This window comes from Hyperolius riggenbachi, chromosome 9 (genome assembly GCF_040937935.1).
Source record: "Hyperolius riggenbachi isolate aHypRig1 chromosome 9, aHypRig1.pri, whole genome shotgun sequence".
NCBI classification, from domain to species: domain Eukaryota; kingdom Metazoa; phylum Chordata; class Amphibia; order Anura; family Hyperoliidae; genus Hyperolius; species Hyperolius riggenbachi.
In genome coordinates this window covers 224,140,930-224,160,680 of record NC_090654.1, presented here as the reverse complement: position 1 = coordinate 224,160,680, position 19,751 = coordinate 224,140,930, and the positions used below count along the sequence as shown (strand labels likewise).

Below are 19,751 nucleotides of genomic sequence, written 5' to 3'. Positions count from 1 at the left end.
TACCATAGAAATATCTTTGCATTGTGTTGGAATGCGATGATAATGTCTGTTGCGATGAAATGCAATGGATTCAGATTGAAAGGACCCTAACTGTTTATCCAGCAATTCTAACATGTGACCTTATTTCAGTTAACACTTTGGATCAACGAGAAGATGTTGACTGCTCAGGACACATCCTATGAAGAAGCTCGTAACCTGCACAGCAAGTGGCTGAAGCATCAAGCATTCAAAGCTGAAATTGATTCCAACAAGAACCGGTTGCAAAAAATTGAAAAGGTAATTACAGCACTGTCTGACTACCCTAAAGCAGTAGTATGAATTTGTTTGCAAATCAGGTGATAGACATATTTTCATCAGACGAAGTGAAATTTAAATTTTAAAAAGATATACTTTCGTGTAAAGCTGAATATTTACCACCTGATGGAGGAAGATGGATCCAGTGACGTCCCCCTGACGACAATCGTTCCGAGATCCATCTTCCAGCCGGCAGGTACAAGCGATTGCGGTACTTTGCATGGAGTTGTTGGGAATCTTAAAGATCCGATACGCTGTGATAGTTGTTGCCGTGCATTACAAATTGTCGTTCTCGTAATCGTGTGCCTGTACCCACGTGGTGTGATAGCGGAAACGATCGCTCGTCGCTCAAAATATCGTCTGGTGTCGGAAAAAATGTCAGAAAAATCACGTAGTGGGTACGGGCCTTCAGAATAAGCATCTTCTACACCTTAACTTGCCTAGTCTAAATAACTACTCTAGAGTCATACCTCTGATACCACTTTTAAAATTTTAAACAGCATTCTAAGAATGGCAATCTAAAAACATTCCAAGCATTCTAAGAATGGCACTGAGCTTTAAAATATAGCTGATACATAGAAGTTCAGTAAATATGCAGTATCTGTGCATAAAGTACTACTAATTACTGCAGATCAGAAGCCTTCCAAGGTACTGAATATTATCAGCACCAAGGAAATTGTTAAGAAAAGAATTGCAAGTGTGGTACCAACTCCTGACTCCAAAACATTGGATTTAGTAATAATCAAGAAAACCCATGGGAAATGTGTGAGTCCCCCTCAGCTAATTTTACCCGCTACTTTATGCCTGTCAGCTTTGGTGGACACCGCAGCTATTTAGACATTCCTTTTGCCTGAGAAGGATGTCCGGTACTGAAGGTGCAGGTGGTTTATCATGATATCCAATCAATCTGATAATGGTGCTATCAGATAAGCAACCAAGTAAGCAATGTAAAATGTAGTAAAACAAAATGCAGTGAATAAACCAGTGAGTTTTGAAAGAGCAATTGTGAAGTAATTGCGATTTTTGATGGGGGAAATAGCACAGGAAGAATCTTAAAATGGGGGATTCACCCCCAAAAAAATTGCATAGCACTGCGTTTGCTTTGCAATTTTTCTTGTGCTCCTATTGATATTACCCAATTACAAATGCAGGGGAAATGCTGCACCATGGGCGTCCGCAGAAAAATTTCCAGGGGGGGGCAAAAAGGGGGGGGGGGGGGGAAGAAGTAGGGCGGTCAAACAATTGGGGCGGAGTTGTGTGGCGCGCGTAATGGGTGTGGTCATGAACCAGAATGTGGGTGTGGTCACGGGTGGAGACAAGTTTACATGAACTTAGCAATGGTGGGACATTAGATTAGGACAGTGGTGGCGAACCTTTTGAAGGTCGAGTGCCCAAACTGCAACCCAAAAGTCACTTTACTATCGCAAAGTGCCAACAGCAATTTAAACTAAATACAAACGTTTTAACTCATACATGAACTTTATGGAAAATCCAAGTTGAAAATAAACTGTAAAGATAATCAATTTCATCCATCCGACTCCTGAAAAAATGTATTCAATTTTTTTAGAACCTCCCAGTTTCATTTTTGGTTTTTATATAGGTAGAAAAAAAACAACGTTTTGTAAGAAATAATACCTTTTAATGGCTAACTAATAGAGTTAAATGATGCAAGCTTTCTGGGATCTAGTCCCCTTCTTCAGGCATATTTTCAGATGTAAGCTGAAGTAAAACACTGATGCAGATAAATGGTAAACACGAAGATGACAGTTGTGTTGGTTACTGTTTATCCGTTAGGTGTCAGGTGATCAGCAGGCTGGAGCCAGTGAGTTAGTGCAACCATACATGAAATCCAGCAGGTTTCTGAAGATCATGAAGCCAAATCAATCATATTACATAAGGTGTCATGAATCCTGTTCCACAATTTAAACCTTCTGTTAATGTCTTGAACATTTTCATAAATTTGTACTCAGAAACTTTTCTTGATTGATCATTTTTGAAGTTACCCTTAAAGAAAACCTGAACTGAAAATTAAAAGTCACTATAAGCATACACAAGTCATACTTACCTTCCATGTAGTCTACTCCTCCGTGTCTTCCTCCTGTCCCGCGTCCTATTTGTTCACTGTGATCAAGGCAATTTTCCGTCCTCCATTTTGAAAATGGCCATTACCCATAACAGCTTTCTGGTCAGCACATAGTTAAACTGTAACATCGCCCATTTGAGCCATTGGGAAACATGGACATTACCTGGTACATCAGTTTTCCTCTCAGCTATAACTGACAGCAACTGATATTTTACTGACAGCAACTGATATATTTCAGATCTGACAAAATATTGTCAGAACTGGAAGGGATTATTGTCAGAAGAAAATGGTGAGCTTCTGAGAGGAACTGATGGCAAGGTAACTATGTAATGTTCATTTGAAGTTACCTCATGTGTTTATTTTAAATATTTTTACTCAGTACAGGTTCTCTTTAAGAACAAGTACTTTTAGATCTTGCATGCTGTGTCCTGGTTCACAGAAGTGTTGGCCCACTGGTGTGTCCATTTTACCTTCATTGATTTTAAAGCGGTGATGGTTCATTCTTGTGCGCAGTTTTTGTCCTGTTTCTCCTATATAGATTCCTCTTGAGGGGCATTTCATGCAGCGTATCATGTATACAACATTGGATGACTCGCAGGAAAATTGGTCTTGTATTTGATGATATTTCTGTGAGTTTGGTATTTGTATTTGGCTTGTGCTCAAGATATAAGGGCAGGTCTCACACCTTGTGTTATTGCAGGGTAATGTGCCTGGAGTATCTGGTGTAGATAATGCACTTCTGATAATCATTTGTCTCAAATTGGGAGGTTGTCTGAAAGCAAGCAGTGGTAAATCAGGAAAAACATCCTTCAGGCGTTTGTCTTTATGGAGTATTGGTTGTAGGGCTTTTGATATCTTCCTCAGTGTCTTTAATTTTGGGTTGTAGGCAGGGGAGGACTGGGAACTTTTGGCCTGGGGGGAAAACACAACCCATAGGCCCTGGGGGCATGACCATGAAATGATGTGGGCGGGGCCAACTGCATGATGCTATGATGTCAATATGGACCAAAAATGTCTGAGGAATGTCACGACTCACGAAGAATTAGTACAGTTCTGATGGCAAAAAAGGTCATACTCAGTACTAGCAAGACATACGTACATAATAAAGTGGCTAGTGAAATACAGGTAGTCACCGATTAACAAACGGGATAGGGAATACAGGTTCATTCTTAACCTGAATCAGTTCTTAAGTCAGAACAGTGTCATTTCTGCGCCTCTTTTGTCCCCCTCTGTGTCACCTGTTTCCCCTGTGCCTTTTTTGTACCCTGATGTTACCTCTGTTCCCTGTGTCTCTTTTGTCCCCCTGTGTTACCTCTGCTCCCCTGTCCCCCTTTTCCTTTTTTCCCCGCGTCACCTCTGTTCCCTTGCGTCTCTTTTGTCCCCATCAATTAATGTCCCGTGTCACCTCGGTTACCCGTCTTTTGTCCCCCTCTGTGTCACCTCATGTCCCTGACTGTGTCTTTTTTGTCCCCTGAGCCATCTCTGTTTCCCCTGTGCCTCTTGTCCCGCTGTAGCACCTGTTTCCCCTGTATCTCTTTTGTCCCCCTGTGTCACCTTTGCTCTCCACTGTGGCTCGTGTGTCAACCCCTGTGACTACTGTGTCCCCCCCAGTCACCATTGTTACCCCCAGTAAGAGCAGAGCGATTCGCCTCTGGATCGAGGGCATGTGAGTACTACTCTTAAGCGGGGCAGCCATGGAGCACAGAGGAAGCTCAGCACAAGTCCTCTGGAGAGGGTGAGGGATCCCTCAACACTGCACTTGCGCAGTTTGTAAAAAGTGCTACTGCGCATGCACTGAATGTTCCACACTACAGGAGCGTAATTGTGGAGGCACATGGCTGCACATGTGCAGTAGCCAACATCTGGCTTAGCCCCTGTAGTCCGAAACTACTGAGGCTAACAGTGGGAGAATGGACAGTACCAGACAGACATCGAAGGAGCCCATGGACTACAGGGGGTAAAGGAAGCCACAGGGAAGTATAAATTCTTGTGTTGCATTGGTTTTAAATACTCTTTAAAGTAAACCTAAATCCTAGACAAAAAAAAAAAAACACGTTTGTCTTACCTAGTGCTGCTACCAGCCCACTGCAGTCACCCTGTGCCCGCACTGGGACATACCGATCATCCGGGCCACCACAGCGTTTTTTTTTTTCTTCTGGATGTGCAGCCCCAGTCGTGCGTGGACGGGAAATTTATAATAATAATAGTAATCAAAACATTTGTATTTTGCTTTTCTCCTGTCAGACTCAATGCGCTCAAGAGCTGCAGCCACAGGGACGCGCTCAGTAGGCCATCCTGCAGTGTTAGGGAGTCTTGCCTTGAACTCCTTACTAGCCAGGATTCAAACCCTGGTCTCCCATGTCAAAGGCAGGACCCTTAACCAGTACACTGTCCAGCCACTCCAAATCTCTACTACGTATCCGCAGAACACTTCCAAGGAAGGGAGCGCGGCCAGGGCTGCGCATGTGCAGTGGTCGTCGAGTCGCCTGGCAGGAAGAGGGGCACTGCTAGGAACCAGATAATTGTTCAGTGACGGGGCAGGCACAGGGCGGCTGCAGGGAGCTGGTAGAAGCCCCAGGTAAGTTAGACTCTTTTTTTCCCCTTCGGTTAAGGTTCCCTTTAAAGCATACTGTAAGTGAATCTAAGGTGCCCAGTGTAACTTACCTGAGGCTTCTTCTAGCCCCCTGCAGTCCTTCAGGCCCCTTGCTGACATTCCAGTCCAAAGCAGTGCTTTTCAGTGCTGCTAGATTTTGGCGCAGCCAGCTCCACCATAGACTATTATAGGAATCAGTCCTATAGCGGCGCTCAGTGAGTAACGTCGGCGCCGTCAGAAGACGGAGCCGAAATTGCTTAAAAACACAATAATTCGGCCTCCAGCAATCTCTGGAAGCCGAATTATATCATTCCCCCATTATCCATGGCGGCCTGCAGGGGGAATTGTAATTAACACAGCCAGGACTTGTGCAGAAGCAGGATCAGCCATATACCGGCTGTATCCAGCGGCAAAGTCTACCGGCGCCGATTTCAAATGTATGCTTCCAGTCTGATCCATTCAGCAGTTGTGCCTCTCTGAAAGCTGCCAGACTAAGTCAGCTACTGGCTATTACACATGCGTGGCCACATGCCTCCCCGATCGCGCTCCAATAGTTGGAAATATTTGGCACATGCGCAGTAGCAATTTTTACAAACTGTGCAAATGCAGAATGCTCCCAGCTTTGGGAGTGCAATTGAGGAGGCACATGCAGCTTTCAGAGGGAACAGTTGCTCCACTGATATCAGAGAGGGACCAGAAGTACTACAGCGGGCTAGTAGAAGCCCTAGGTAAATTAAACTGACCACATTAGGTTTACTTAAAGGAAACCAGAGAAGTTTTAAAATAATAGTTTTATACATACATGGGGCTTCCTCCAGCCGCATCTGCTCGGATCGCTCCAGAGCTGCCGTCCTCAGCCTTCTCTATCGCCGGCACCAGGTCCAGTAACTTCCTCTAGTCGCGGCCAGTCTGCGGCTGCCGGGGAGAAACGTAGACGGCGCACTTCTTTTGCGTAGACTGGCCACTACTGAAGGAAGTTACGGTATCAGAGCTGCAGAAGGCTGAGGATGGCGGCATGGGAACGATTGGTGCGGAGGGGGCTGGAGGAAGCACCAGGTATGTATAAAACTATTATTTTAAAATGTCTCTGGTACACTTTAAGGAAGACTAAAATAACTTAAAAACAAAAAAAACAAAAAAAACAAAAAAAAAACTTTCAAGTTCCAATTACCTGGGGCTTCTGCCAGGCCCCTGCTGCCGCCCTGTGCCCACGCTGTCCTGGAGTCCTCTACAGTGGCTACATTTCCTTCTCGCCGACTTGCAAATCAATAGCTACTGCACCTGCACAGCCCTCGTCGCACGCATTCTCATTGATGTAGAGAAAACATCATATTGCATCTGCACAGGATGCTCCCGGTTTGGCGAACGTGAACAAGGTTGCGTGCGGCCATGGCCACGCGGACACAGTGGCCGTTGAGTTGCGATTATGAAACTGAGCTGCGGCGCTGGACCGGAGGATCGTTCAGCATGGCTGCAGGGGGCTGGCAGAAGCCCCAGGTCTTTTTTTTTTTTTTACTTATTTCAAGTTTACTTTTAAACAAACTTACATTGCTGCAACAAGCTAAATTGGCTAACAGGGCACCAGCATTGAAAGGGTTACACACATACAAGAGAGACAGAGATACAGGGAGGGGGCAGCTATGTGAGCACAGGGCTTGTCTGATAGAAGCACAGGAGACAAATGGGGAGGAGAGGAAGTGTCAGCTTACCAGGCAGAAAGAGTGTCCAGAGCTCAAGTCTGCATGGCCAGTGTCCCTGTCCTTTTGTGTTACTTTCAAGCAAGCGGCAGGAGGCTGGGACTGAGGGAACATCTGGCACTCCACATGCACGGCAGGAAAGCTGCAGACATCAGGCAGGACGGGGACAGCAGCCCCTCTGCCATTTCAAATGATGCTCCATGCGCCTCTGCTCTACTTACTGACTGGCTGGCTGTGTCTGCAGGCAGGGGGCAGGACCTCTGCTGCCTAGCAGCCAGTCACAGCAGCAGCCACAACAGGGAGCAAGAAGGTCCCGCAGTTTAAAGGGCCATTGCGGGACCAACATAGATGTAAAACGTGGCCCTGAGCAGCCCTGATACAGGAGACAGGAGGCGGCCCGGGGGGAGATTGCCCCCCTTCCCCCCAGGCCAGTCCGCCCCTGGTTGTAGGTTACCACAATTGGGACTCTGTTGTTTTCAGTCTTTGGGGTGTACTTCAACAGTTCCTCTCTTGATTTTAAAGTTGCTCTGTGTATTTGATCATCAACGATTTGTGGATGATATCCCTGATCTATGAATATTTTACGTAGTGACATAAGTTGTCTGTCTCTGTCCTCTGAATTAGAACATATTCGGTTATACCTCAGAGCCTGGCTGTAAACAATAGATTTTTTGGTGTGTTCCGGGTGGAAACTCTTCCATTTTAGGTAAATATGCCGGTCAGTTGGTTTACGGTATATGGATGTTTGTAAAATTCTATCTTGTATATAAATTGTGGTATCCAGGAAACTGACATGGGAGGTTGAAAAGCTGAGCGTTAACTTGATGTTCTTGTGGTACTCTGAGAAGTTTTTGTGGAATCTGATTAATTCTTCCTGTGATGCTGTCCAGATTAATAGGATATCGTCTATAAATCTGAAGTAAGCCCATGGTTTAATTTCACAAGTTGAAAGGAAGTTTTCCTCCAATCTGGCCATAAACAAATTTGCATATTGGGGCGACATCCTACTTCCCATAGCACTGCCCATTGTCTGTAGATATACATCATTCCCAAATGAAAAATAGTTGTGAGTTAGTATATACCTGATAAGTTGTAGTGTGGGCTCTGTTGGTAGATCATTTAGCTGAAGGAAATGTTGGCAAGCTGCAATACCGTCCTCGTGTGGAATGTTGGTATAAAGGGATTCAACATCCATTGTAGCCAGGATAGCACCCTCTGGGATCGGACCCATGGCAGTCAATTTGTTAAGAAGGTCAGTGGTGTCTTGGATGTAGCTGGCTGTATTCCTTACCATGGGTTTAAGAATGTTTTCTACCCAACCAGATATCTTTTCTGTTAGTGTCCCCAAACCAGAGATGATAGGACGACCTGGATTTCCTTCTTTGTGTATTTTTGGTAAGATGTAGAAGGTGCCTATTTTAGGATTAGCTGGTATTAATGTAAGTATGTTAGATGATTATCCTGGCTACAATGGAAGTTGAATCCCTTTATACCAACATTCCACACGAGGACGGTATTGCAGCTTGCCAACATTTCCTTCAGCTAAATGATCTACCAACAGAGCCCACACTACAACTTATCAGGTATATACTAACTCACAACTATTTTTCATTTGGGAATGATGTATATCTACAGACAATGGGCAGTGCTATGGGAAGTAGGATGTCGCCCCAATATGCAAATTTGTTTATGGCCAGATTGGAGGAAAACTTCCTTTCAACTTGTGAAATTAAACCATGGGCTTACTTCAGATTTATAGACGATATCCTATTAATCTGGACAGCATCACAGGAAGAATTAATCAGATTCCACAAAAACTTCTCAGAGTACCACAAGAACATCAAGTTAACGCTCAGCTTTTCAACCTCCCATGTCAGTTTCCTGGATACCACAATTTATATACAAGATAGAATTTTACAAACATCCATATACCGTAAACCAACTGACCGGCATATTTACCTAAAATGGAAGAGTTTCCACCCGGAACACACCAAAAAATCTATTGTTTACAGCCAGGCTCTGAGGTATAACCGAATATGTTCTAATTCAGAGGACAGAGACAGACAACTTATGTCACTACGTAAAATATTCATAGATCAGGGATATCATCCACAAATCGTTGATGATCAAATACACAGAGCAACTTTAAAATCAAGAGAGGAACTGTTGAAGTACACCCCAAAGACTGAAAACAACAGAGTCCCAATTGTGGTAACCTACAACCCAAAATTAAAGACACTGAGGAAGATATCAAAAGCCCTACAACCAATACTCCATAAAGACAAACGCCTGAAGGATGTTTTTCCTGATTTACCACTGCTTGCTTTCAGACAACCTCCCAATTTGAGACAAATGATTATCAGAAGTGCATTATCTACACCAGATACTCCAGGCACATTACCCTGCAATAACACAAGGTGTGAGACCTGCCCTTATATCTTGAGCACAAGCCAAATACAAATACCAAACTCACAGAAATATCACCAAATACAAGACCAATTTTCCTGCGAGTCATCCAATGTTGTATACATGATACGCTGCATGAAATGCCCCTCAAGAGGAATCTATATAGGAGAAACAGGACAAAAACTGCGCACAAGAATGAACCATCACCGCTTTAAAATCAATGAAGGTAAAATGGACACACCAGTGGGCCAACACTTCTGTGAACCAGGACACAGCATGCAAGATCTAAAAGTACTTGTTCTTAAGGGTAACTTCAAAAATGATCAATCAAGAAAAGTTTCTGAGTACAAATTTATGAAAATGTTCAAGACATTAACAGAAGGTTTAAATTGTGGAACAGGATTCATGACACCTTATGTAATATGATTGATTTGGCTTCATGATCTTCAGAAACCTGCTGGATTTCATGTATGGTTGCACTAACTCACTGGCTCCAGCCTGCTGATCACCTGACACCTAACGGATAAATAGTAACCAACACAACTGTCATCTTCGTGTTTACCATTTATCTGCATCAGTGTTTTACTTCAGCTTACATCTGAAAATATGCCTGAAGAAGGGGACTAGATCCCAGAAAGATTGCATCATTTAACTCTATTAGTTAGCCATTAAAAGGTATTATTTCTTACAAAACGTTGTTTTTTTTCTACCTATATAATTTGTTTGGCTAACACGGTACAGAAACTTTTTTGCTACTATCATTTTTGGTTTTTAAAAGCTGAAAAAGTAGGTTTAATGCTATTGTCACATATGATGATGATTCAGCTTTTTTCCATAGTCTCGCAGTTAGCAATCATGTGACCCCCAACAAGACAAATTCAGCAATCATGAGGCCCCCAACACGACACATTCAGCAATCATGAGCCCCCCAACAAGACAAATTCAGCGATCTTGAGGCCCCCAACAAATCATGAGGCCCCCAACAAGACAAATTCAGTAACTATGAGGCCCCCAACAAGACAAATTCAGTAACCATGAGGCCCCCAACAAGACAAATTCAGCAGTCATGAGGCACATAAATAGAATTTCACATAAATAGGCAGAATGCCCCCTTAATATGGTAGACACCTCTCACCTGGCAGCAGTTCCCCAAAATACACTCAATCTGACAGCAATGGTTCCCCAAAAATAGGTAGCCCCAGGTCTATAGGTGTCCCCAGAATAGGTGGCCAGCGGTATAGATGTCCCCAGAACAGGTAGCCAGGGGTAGAGATGTCCCCAGAACAGGTAGCCAGGGGTATATGTGCCCAGTATATGTAGTCAGGGGTATATGTGCCCAGTATATGTAGTCAGGGGTATATGTCCCCAGTATATGTAGCCAGGGGTATATGTCCCCAATATATGTAGCCAGAGGTATATGTGCCCAGTATATGTAGCCAGGGGTATATGTGCCCAGTATATGTAGGCAGGAGAGGGGTATATGTCCCCAGAATAAGTAGCTAGGTGTGCCCCTAGCAGGAGGGGACCAGCGCAGAGAAGAGGAAGAGCTATGGGCACAGTGGGGAAGGGCGGACATCTCCCCCCCTTCCCTAACCTTAGGGGGCTCTCCCTCCCTTGCTCTCCCCTCCAGAACGAAGTGTTGTGCAGCGGCTGGGCAGCGGGCGCAACTTACCTCCGTCTCGTTCAGGCGTCGGATGGATTTGCCGCTGGTCTGGTCTGGTCCAGACCAGCGGCACCAGAACTTCCGGCGCTTGGAGCGAGACGGAGGTGAGTTCCACCCGCTGCCCAGCCGCTGCACAACACTTTCGTTCTGGAGGGGAGAGCAAGGGAGGGAGAGCCCCCTAAGGTTAGGGAAGGGGGGGAGATGTCCGCCCTTCCCCACTGTGCCCATAGCTCTCCCTCTTCTCTGCGCTGCTCCCCTCCTGCTGGCTGCACGGGCAAGCGGCCAGGGAGGGGGCAGCGGGCGGCCAGGGTCGGGCATACGCCCGAATTTGCCATATGTGCGGATGCCCATGCTAGTACTTTTGCGTTTGGGTTTAACCTCCTGGGCGTTACGGACGAGCTCAGCTCGTCCAGTAACGCAGCAGTGCACTGCTCAGGCCCTGGTGGGCCGATTTGCACCATTTTTTTTCCAAACACGCAGCTAGCACTTTGCTAGCTGCGTGTTTGTTGCGATCGCCGCAACTCGCCACTGATCCGCCGCTACCCGCCGCGAAAGAGGCCCCCCCCACATACCCCTTGCGCAGCCTGGCCAATCACTGCCAGGCTACGCTATGGGGTGGATCGGGACTCCCCATGACGTCACGACGTCGATGACGTCATTGCGATCGTCGCCATGGTGAGGGGGAAAGCCCATACAGGAAATCCTGTTCAGAACGGGATTTCCTGTTGGGTATTTGCGCCGGCGGCGATCGGAGGGGTGGGTGGGAAAGCGAAGGGAGGGGGGGAAGCATGTAGCTAGCGCTAGGCTAGCTACATTTAAAAAAAAAATAGCTTCAAAAAAACCCTCCCGTGGCCGTGCGCCACAATAAATCAGAACGCCAGGGAGGTTAAATAAAAATCACTTGATTAACGCCATTACTTATAAGTGAGTATTATGCTACTCAAGACCACCGGCTGCATTGAAAGTGTCATTTTGAGCCATGGATTTCCTAGCCCTCACATTGAGAAAAAAGGCAAAAGAAACACAGCTTAGTTCTGTGTAGGATAGGGACTGTACATACATTTCCAGAATCAACCACTTTGCTCACTCTTCTTTTTCAGGATGGAAATGAGTTGGCCCAGGAAAAACCACAATTTGCCCCAACAGTCTCTACAAAACTTGTTGGTTTACATGAGCAATGGGATGAGCTGGAGGGGACCACTCTGAAGAAAGAGCAGTCTCTGTTTGAGGCCCACCGCACTGAGCTGTATGAACAGAGGTTTGCCGATTTATCTAAGTGGATAAAAGACATGGAGCAGCAAGTGACATCTGATGACATTGGAAAGGATCTAACAAGCGTTAATATCCTTCTTAGCAAACACAAGGTATGGTTCACGCTATGCATCTTACTGCTACTGAATATGTAATGAATACCTGCAGATCTTCAACTTCTAGTCATTGCTAAAGATTCAGTATTTTATTCATCTAAAAGGCATACGGTACTTTTTTACGGTTTACCTTCATTTCTGATTTACTTTAGACTTAATTTTGCATATTAAAGAGGAACTGTAACCAAGGAGTGAACTTCATTCCAGTCTATAGCTGAAAACCCTTTCCCGTGGGAAATCTTTACCTTTTCTCAATTATATCATCAGGGACCGTCTGTATGGCTGATATTATGGTGAAACCCCTCCCACAGTGTGATGTCAGCACCTAGGTCCTGACACCACACTGTGGGAGCCTTGTTGCATTGTTAGAAATAACGGCTGTTATCAACTGCCAAACAACCAGCATCTCCCGCTGTGCATATGTATATCTATTTAAAAAAATAAACCTTCTAGCCTATCACATTGTTAGGGGGTGTGGTTATAGAGAATGGCATTTGGTGCTGTCTGTTTTTTTCATGTCTGCCAGCAGTAAAGATGATTATGTGCAGACTGATTGTGGATCAAACAATATGAACAAACTATATGGCGAATATCAATCACTTCTTGATCTCTCTTCTATTGTTTTGCAATGTATTGATTTATTTTTCGCCCTTTTTGCTAAAGTTCCTCTTTAAACTTGTGTGAAATCATCAGAGACACATTAGGACCTCCTTTAGATGTAATAGTTTTCTATATACTGTAAGGTTCAGAGCAGATGTCTGCTTGGTTCTGGTCAGGATTTAGAGAAAAAGGTCCTGGATAATGATGGTGGTTGTTGCAAGTTGGTGACTCCACTTTCATTCAGATTGGTTTGGGTTCCAGGATTGGCGTGTATTGGGATAAGGGTGGACCTTACACAACAACAGTCCTCCAAGTCCAGGCCTGAGTCTGGCAGAGGAAGGGTTTCTCAGCTCACATGCAGTTGCATAAGAGGCTGCAGCTTTCATTATGCAGTAGGCTGTGTGTTGAGCAAGGAGGCTCTTGAAGGCCTGTGCAGCAAGAAGAGGCTACACAGTCTGATGTAGCAAAGAGGCACCAAAGTGCTGGAGTGAGTGGGACTCCAGCACTGGAGATACAGGTGAAGTCTGGACAACTGAGTGGCAGACAGAGCCATTAGGCCCATAGGAGAGTGTCGACTCAGAGTGGTGAAGGACTGTGGAGATAACGCAAGGTGAGGGTTGTTACAGAAGCAGAAGACTGCGTATCTTGTATCCCCGTTGAATACCCAGTGTAATATATTTTTTTAATTTGTTATGGACAATGTTTGGCTGACTAATAAAGCTGTGTTATTTTATTTTTAATCCTAAAATACTCCTAGCCTGGTATGTTGTAACTCTTCTATGCTATGTTCTCCTTTACCAAATGTAAAACCACTACACCTTCCCTCTCAATGTTACAATACCTATTGAGGACATTTTCTTCACTCCCTGTGACCACTTGTCATTATATACAGAAAGTAAGAAGAAATGTCCATAATGAGCCAAAAAATTTAAGAGAAAGCTGGCGCTTTAATAGTAATGAGATATGCAATATATTTTTTTCCCATATTTGCCGCTTTTTGTTTATCTTGTTAATGTTTTAGCTTTGTTCTTTGTTACATCTTCAGCGACTTGAAGATCAGATTGATCAGAAAACCAAGGAAATGGATGAGGTTATTCCAGATGCACCATCACTCGCTGAAGATGCAGAACTCGGGGAGAAGGAACAAACCATTAAAGCACGCTTCCAACAGCTTCAAGCACCTATACAGGAACGCAAAAGAAAACTGAAGTCTTCAAAGCAAGTGCATCAGCTGCATCGGGACCTGGCAGATGAAATTGTAAGTTTGCTCTTGGTGAACAGGCTCTCTCTGAGCTCTGAGGATCTCCTTGCATCCTATGTCTACTAATATGTCAACCATGCCTCTGATTCTGATCCCTAGCCCACCCTTCAAAGTATATAGCAACCCATAGAGATAAAGACGATGTCTCGAGTAGTCCAAAGGCCCATCCAGAAAAAGAAAAAAATCTGGAAATTGCGTAACGCTTAACGTAGTTTGTGTTAAACCTGCAACGCGTACGTGTAACAGCCAGCATAGGCGTTGCATGTATGACGCAAACCACGCAAATGACATAACACCTCACATAATTTGCATAACAGCTTAGTGAAATTTATGTGCACAGTAATGTACCCTTTTATTACATCCTTGAATTGTGGTTGTCAAATTTCAGCTTTACGTCTTCAGACCTATTCAGCATCTGTTTGACTACCATTTGGTAAATAGTAATATAATCACTATCTATAATGTAATGTATTATCTGTTTCTTGTTATTCTATAGATCAGAAAGTACGGATTATGTATAGTGCAATATCGACCACAATAGAAAATATATATATATATTTCTTATTGACATTTTATGCTAACATAATGGGCAGCGCGGTCTGTGTGGATTTCCTCCGGACACTCCGGTTTCCTCCCACATTCAAAAAACATACAGATAAGTTAATTGGCTTCCCCCTAAATTGGCCCTAGACTACAATACATACATGATACATACACTGCATAATACATACATATGGTAGGGAGTTAGATTTTGAGCCCCCCTGAGGGACAGTTAAGTGACAAGAGAATATACCGTACTCTTTACAGCACTGCCGGAGATGTCAGCACTATATAAGCACTAAATAATAATAAAATAATAATAATACCATGTCTGTCTGCTCACAGCTCTGGGTTCAGGAGAGAATGCCACTTGCAGAGTCCAAAGATTATGGAAATAATCTTCAGATGGTTCAGATGCTTTTGAAAAAGAACCAGGTATGTCTTAACAATCCTTAACCCTCTACCAAGAGCTCCAGTATTATATCCATATTATATATATATACCCTTCATTTTGTTTACCGGAAGAATGTAAATGTCATGCTTTGATCCCAAAGCAAAAGCGTCATAAACAAATTGTTGCAGCCATCTTAGCCTTCAAATCTGAAATTGCTTTAACTGTGATGTTTACCTTCCTGGGACACGTTATTTAATTGCATTTCTTTTTCTTTTCTTTTTTTTTTTTTTTTTTAACAAATCATTATTTTCTTTATTTTAAATATACATTTTTATTGATGCAATTCACAGAATATAACATCACCGTTGACAAATGTAACAATCTGTGTATTGATGCTTTTTATGATAAAACAACTTAACAAGGTGCTATCTTCACATATAACGATTTCTTGTGCCTGCGATATCCTTGTAGGTACTTATATCACAGACATTTCCTTTCTTAGAGGAAAAACTCTACACTGCTCAGAATACATATTTTATAAAGATTTTAGCCTTGTGTGATATATGCCTGATGGCACTTTTGATATTTGACAGCTTTACCAGTTGCAATGATATCCCATGAATTTATTTTATACATAAACATTTACAAATAGATTGAATGTTTTATTGTCTCTGCTCAAAGGCAGTCTACTAAGTGTCCCAGAGCTACTGTAATATACTTGAACTAGTAAACTTTTTCTATCCCTCCCCTGCCCTCAGAAGCTGTTATTCTGCCAGGAAAAATTGTGTGGCTGTAATTTGATGACCAGTGAGGTTTATTATATTTTCAACAAGGTATTGACAAGACAGAAGCTGTCACTTGCATGCCTGAAAATTAACTCTTATCGGAAGCAAAATAAAAAAAAAATAAACTGCCTGGTTATTAATATATTTTGCACTGTACATGTTTATCTCATCATGTCACAGGTTGCCTCAGGTACATTTTACATTATCCACCCCCCTGGTTACTGTTTACATTTTTCAAACTGTGTAGCTACAGATGCAATTTAGGAGATTTGTATTGTGTGGCTGGTTATGTTGCACACTATCTTTTTCTGTTTCAGACTTTGCAAAGGGAAATTGCAGGACATGGGCCCAGGGTAGATGATGTCTTCCAGAGAGCAGAGGCTATGGAACTTGAACCAGAAGTTGACCCTCACCCAATCAGAAGGCAGCGGGAATCGTTAGAGGAGGAATGGAACCACTTGCAGGCTGCTACACTTAACCGGGAGAAATTGTTGAGCCAAACAAACGAGGCTCAGCAGTATTATGTGGATGCCAGTGAAGCTGAGGCTTGGATTGATGAACAGCATCTTTATATGATCGGGGATGAGAAGCCAAAGGTATATTACTGGGATCAAATCAGAATTGATTTTTATTAACTATTAAGTTCCCACTCAAAAGAATTTTTACTTGGCAATTATTCAACTAACATAGGCAATAGAATTGTGCATAATCATAATTTTGCATCAAAATTCACAATTACAATGCAAAATAATACTACATTTCCAACCAACGTGTAATTAATTTCACATGTAATTATGCGAAATGAGATTCTTTGGTAACAATTCAACATTCTTTTTTCAAAAATAACTTGTAGCGAACAATCCTGCGCCGTCCTTGGTGGAAGCTATTTAACCTGCTAGATCGAATAGCTCTTCAGCAATGCTCGTGCAATCTTTTCATCCCCGAGTACTTCCGAAGACGAGCACATCCGTTCTGCATATAAGTGTGAATTGGGCTTGCACATGCGCAGTACAGATGCAATCTTTTTATAAGTGCTTGAGGATGCGAGTACTTCTGAAGGCCGCATAAGCAGTGCCGAAGACCTAGAAGAACAGGTAGCTTCCACCGGGTACGGCACAGGAACAATGGGACAGAGCGAGGCCCGGGAAGGCTTTATGGTATCCAGAGCCTTCCCTCAACATAGGTATGTATAGAAACTGATTTTTGTTTTTGGCTTCAGGTTTGCTTTAAAAAACAGTTTCAGGTTTAAAAATTAAAATATGAAATGTTTATCTGTTTCTGTTGAAGCTAAAAAAGCAGTAGGCAGCACCCACCAAGAAGGTTAAACGAGCTCAGGTCATTGTCCCTAGCAATAGTGTTAGGACAGCACTCCAACCGTATTATCAAGCGGTGTGCCAGGCTAATGGAAGTTCAGCACTCCACTCCAATTCCAAGTGTCAAAGAAGAAGTCGTAGCCGGCACCATCTATGTATTATTATTATTATTATTATTATTATTATTGATTTATAAAGCGCCAACATATTCCGTGGCGCTGTACAAAGTAAGAAACAAACATGGGGTACATAATAATACAGACAATGGTGTACACCAATATACAAGATACATAATTAGTGACAAAATACAAAGAATGATACAAAATACAAATTATAGAATTGGTAATGACAGTGATAAAATTAACATGATGAATAAAATGTATTAGAAAAGGAGGCACAGTACCTGGCACCAAATACAGCAGGGCAGACGCACCGGGGATGGGAACCAAGAGCGTGCACGTCCAGAAGACAGCTTGGGATCCAATGAAGTAGAAAACAAGGAAGGAGGCACCGCTTCTTTTGTAAAATCCCTTTATTCCGGTGGGGGAAGATGCAGGTACATGGCAGTGGGGGCAAAAGATGCCTGACAGCTGTTTCGCTGGTTTAAACCAGCTTCTTCAGAGGCAGATTGTACAATCTGTCTCTGAAGAAGCTGGTTTAAACCAGCGAAACAGCTGTCAGGCATCTTTTGCCCCCACTGCCATGTACCTGCATCTTCCCCCACCGGAATAAAGGGATTTTACAAAAGAAGCGGTGCCTCCTTCCTTGTTTTCTACTTCATTGAATAAAATGTATAATGGTTACCAAGACACAAAAGGGGGAGAGAGCCCTGCCCTTGCGAGCTTACAATCTAAAGGGAATCGGGGGGAAACAGGAGGAGGGGTAGTATGCAGCAAATATATAGAGGCTTTGTGTTTTAGGATACCTAGTAGGAGTGCAATTTGGTCTTAGTACAAAGGGAAGTGGCCTAAGGTAGCGCATATGCTTGTCGGAACAAGTGTGTTTTTAGAGAGCGTTTAAAGGTAACAAAGGTTGGCGAGTGACGGATTTGTTGTGGGAGGGCATTCCAGAGGAGGGGTGAAGCGCGTGCGAAGTCTTGTAAACGTGAATGTGAGGAGATGATTCTAGAGGAGGACAACAGAAGATCATGTGCCGATCTAAGCTCTTTTATTATTTAAAAAGAAACATGACAGTAAATATTAGCAACGTTTCGGAGGGATATCCTCCTTTCTCAAGCTCTATCAGTGTCTACACAAATCATTCAATACTGGTTCCTTTTATACATGGCACAATGGAGATATAACCAATCACATGCCTTTGCCACGTTGTGGCGACCAATCCCCGTCCGTCTTATCCTGCAGACCTGATGGGGAACTTTATTTCAGTATGCAAACAGACATGCGTACAGGAGGAAAAATCATCCTACGCAACGGGGTGGAGAGCACGCCACCCGGAGCCGAGCACACTGCACCGCCGACCAGTCACGGAGAGCCGGCCGGACAGGGATTGGTCGCCGCAAGGTGGCAAAGGCATGTGATTGGTTATATCTCCATTGTGTCATGTATAAAAGGAACCAGTATTGAATGATTTGTGTAGACACTTATAGAGCTTGAGAAAGGAGGATATCCCTCCGAAATGTTGCTGATATTTACTGCCTCGTGTCTTTTTAAATAATAAAAGATACATAGATAAGGTCATTGTCCCTAAACCCTGGTACCAAGTCGTTGTAGTAAAGAAGGAAGACCCAGAAACGTCTTCAAAAGTACTTGTAAATATAGTTTTAATCAACAATTAGCAGAGCATCATTACATAAAAAATACAGACAGGCTCGTCGTGATGGAGAAAGTTTCGAGAGGTGGCTCCTCTCTTTTTCAAGCCTGACAAGCCTAATACAAACTTTCCACAACCTCCTGCTATTTATATTCCTGGCTCAACTTAAGAGCCAATCAAAAGGAACCTGGGAGCCTCCACTCGACCAATGGGGTCCCAACTCCCTCTGTTGGCGGCGATAACCATGCCCCCCAGAGCGCGGACTTGATGGGGAACTATACTAAGTTGGCTCTTAAGTTGAGCCAGGAATATAAATAGAAGGGGCTTGTGGTAAGTTACCATTAGGCTTGTCAGAATTAAAAAAGAGAGGATCCACCTCTTGAATAGAGATGGCCCAAACGGTTCACTGGCGAACGGTTCCCGGCAAACTTCGGTGGTTCGCGTTCGCTGGCTAACTTTTCCGGAAGTTCGGTTCGCCCCCATAGTGCGTCATGAGGGTCAACTTTGACCCTCTACATCGCAGTCAGCAGGCACATTGTAGCCAATCAGGCTACACTCCCTCCTGGAGCCCTACCCCCCTTATAAAACGCAGGCAGCGTCAGGCATTGGACTCGTGTGCCTGCATTAATTAGAGAAGGGAAAGCTGCTGCAGACTCTCATAGGGAAAGCTTAGTTAGAGCATCATTACTGATTCTTATTGCTAAAAAAGCACCCCTCAACAGCTCTTTTGAGAGCTAATCTTGTTCTTGTGTTCTATTTGTGTGTGTGTGTGTGTGTGTGTGTGTGTGTGTGTGTGTGTGTTTTACTGACACTTGTGTTGCATAGACAGCCTTGGTAATTCCTACTGTGTGTGCCACTGCCAGGCCCAGCACATTCAGTGACTACCTGTGTGTGTGCCAGGTGCACATTGTAATACCCATCACTGCATATACCTACCTGTTGTTCACTTCAGTCAGTGCACCCACCTACCCACGTGAGCGCACGC

General features: G+C 43.6%; 1 protein-coding gene across 3 annotated transcripts in view; it reads left to right on the top strand.

Annotated features, from left to right (window-relative positions):
* The window catches only part of LOC137532976 (spectrin beta chain, erythrocytic-like), a 564,120-nt gene that overhangs the window by 497,986 nt on the left and 46,383 nt on the right, over window positions 1-19,751 (top strand). For all 3 annotated transcript variants that reach the window (XM_068254046.1, XM_068254047.1, XM_068254045.1), the window contains exons 19-23: window positions 130-276; window positions 11,837-12,100; window positions 13,749-13,961; window positions 14,850-14,939; window positions 16,001-16,279. In XM_068254046.1, the coding sequence (XP_068110147.1) occupies window positions 130-276; window positions 11,837-12,100; window positions 13,749-13,961; window positions 14,850-14,939; window positions 16,001-16,279 (993 nt within the window). The remainder of the gene's footprint in view (window positions 1-129; window positions 277-11,836; window positions 12,101-13,748; window positions 13,962-14,849; window positions 14,940-16,000; window positions 16,280-19,751) is intronic.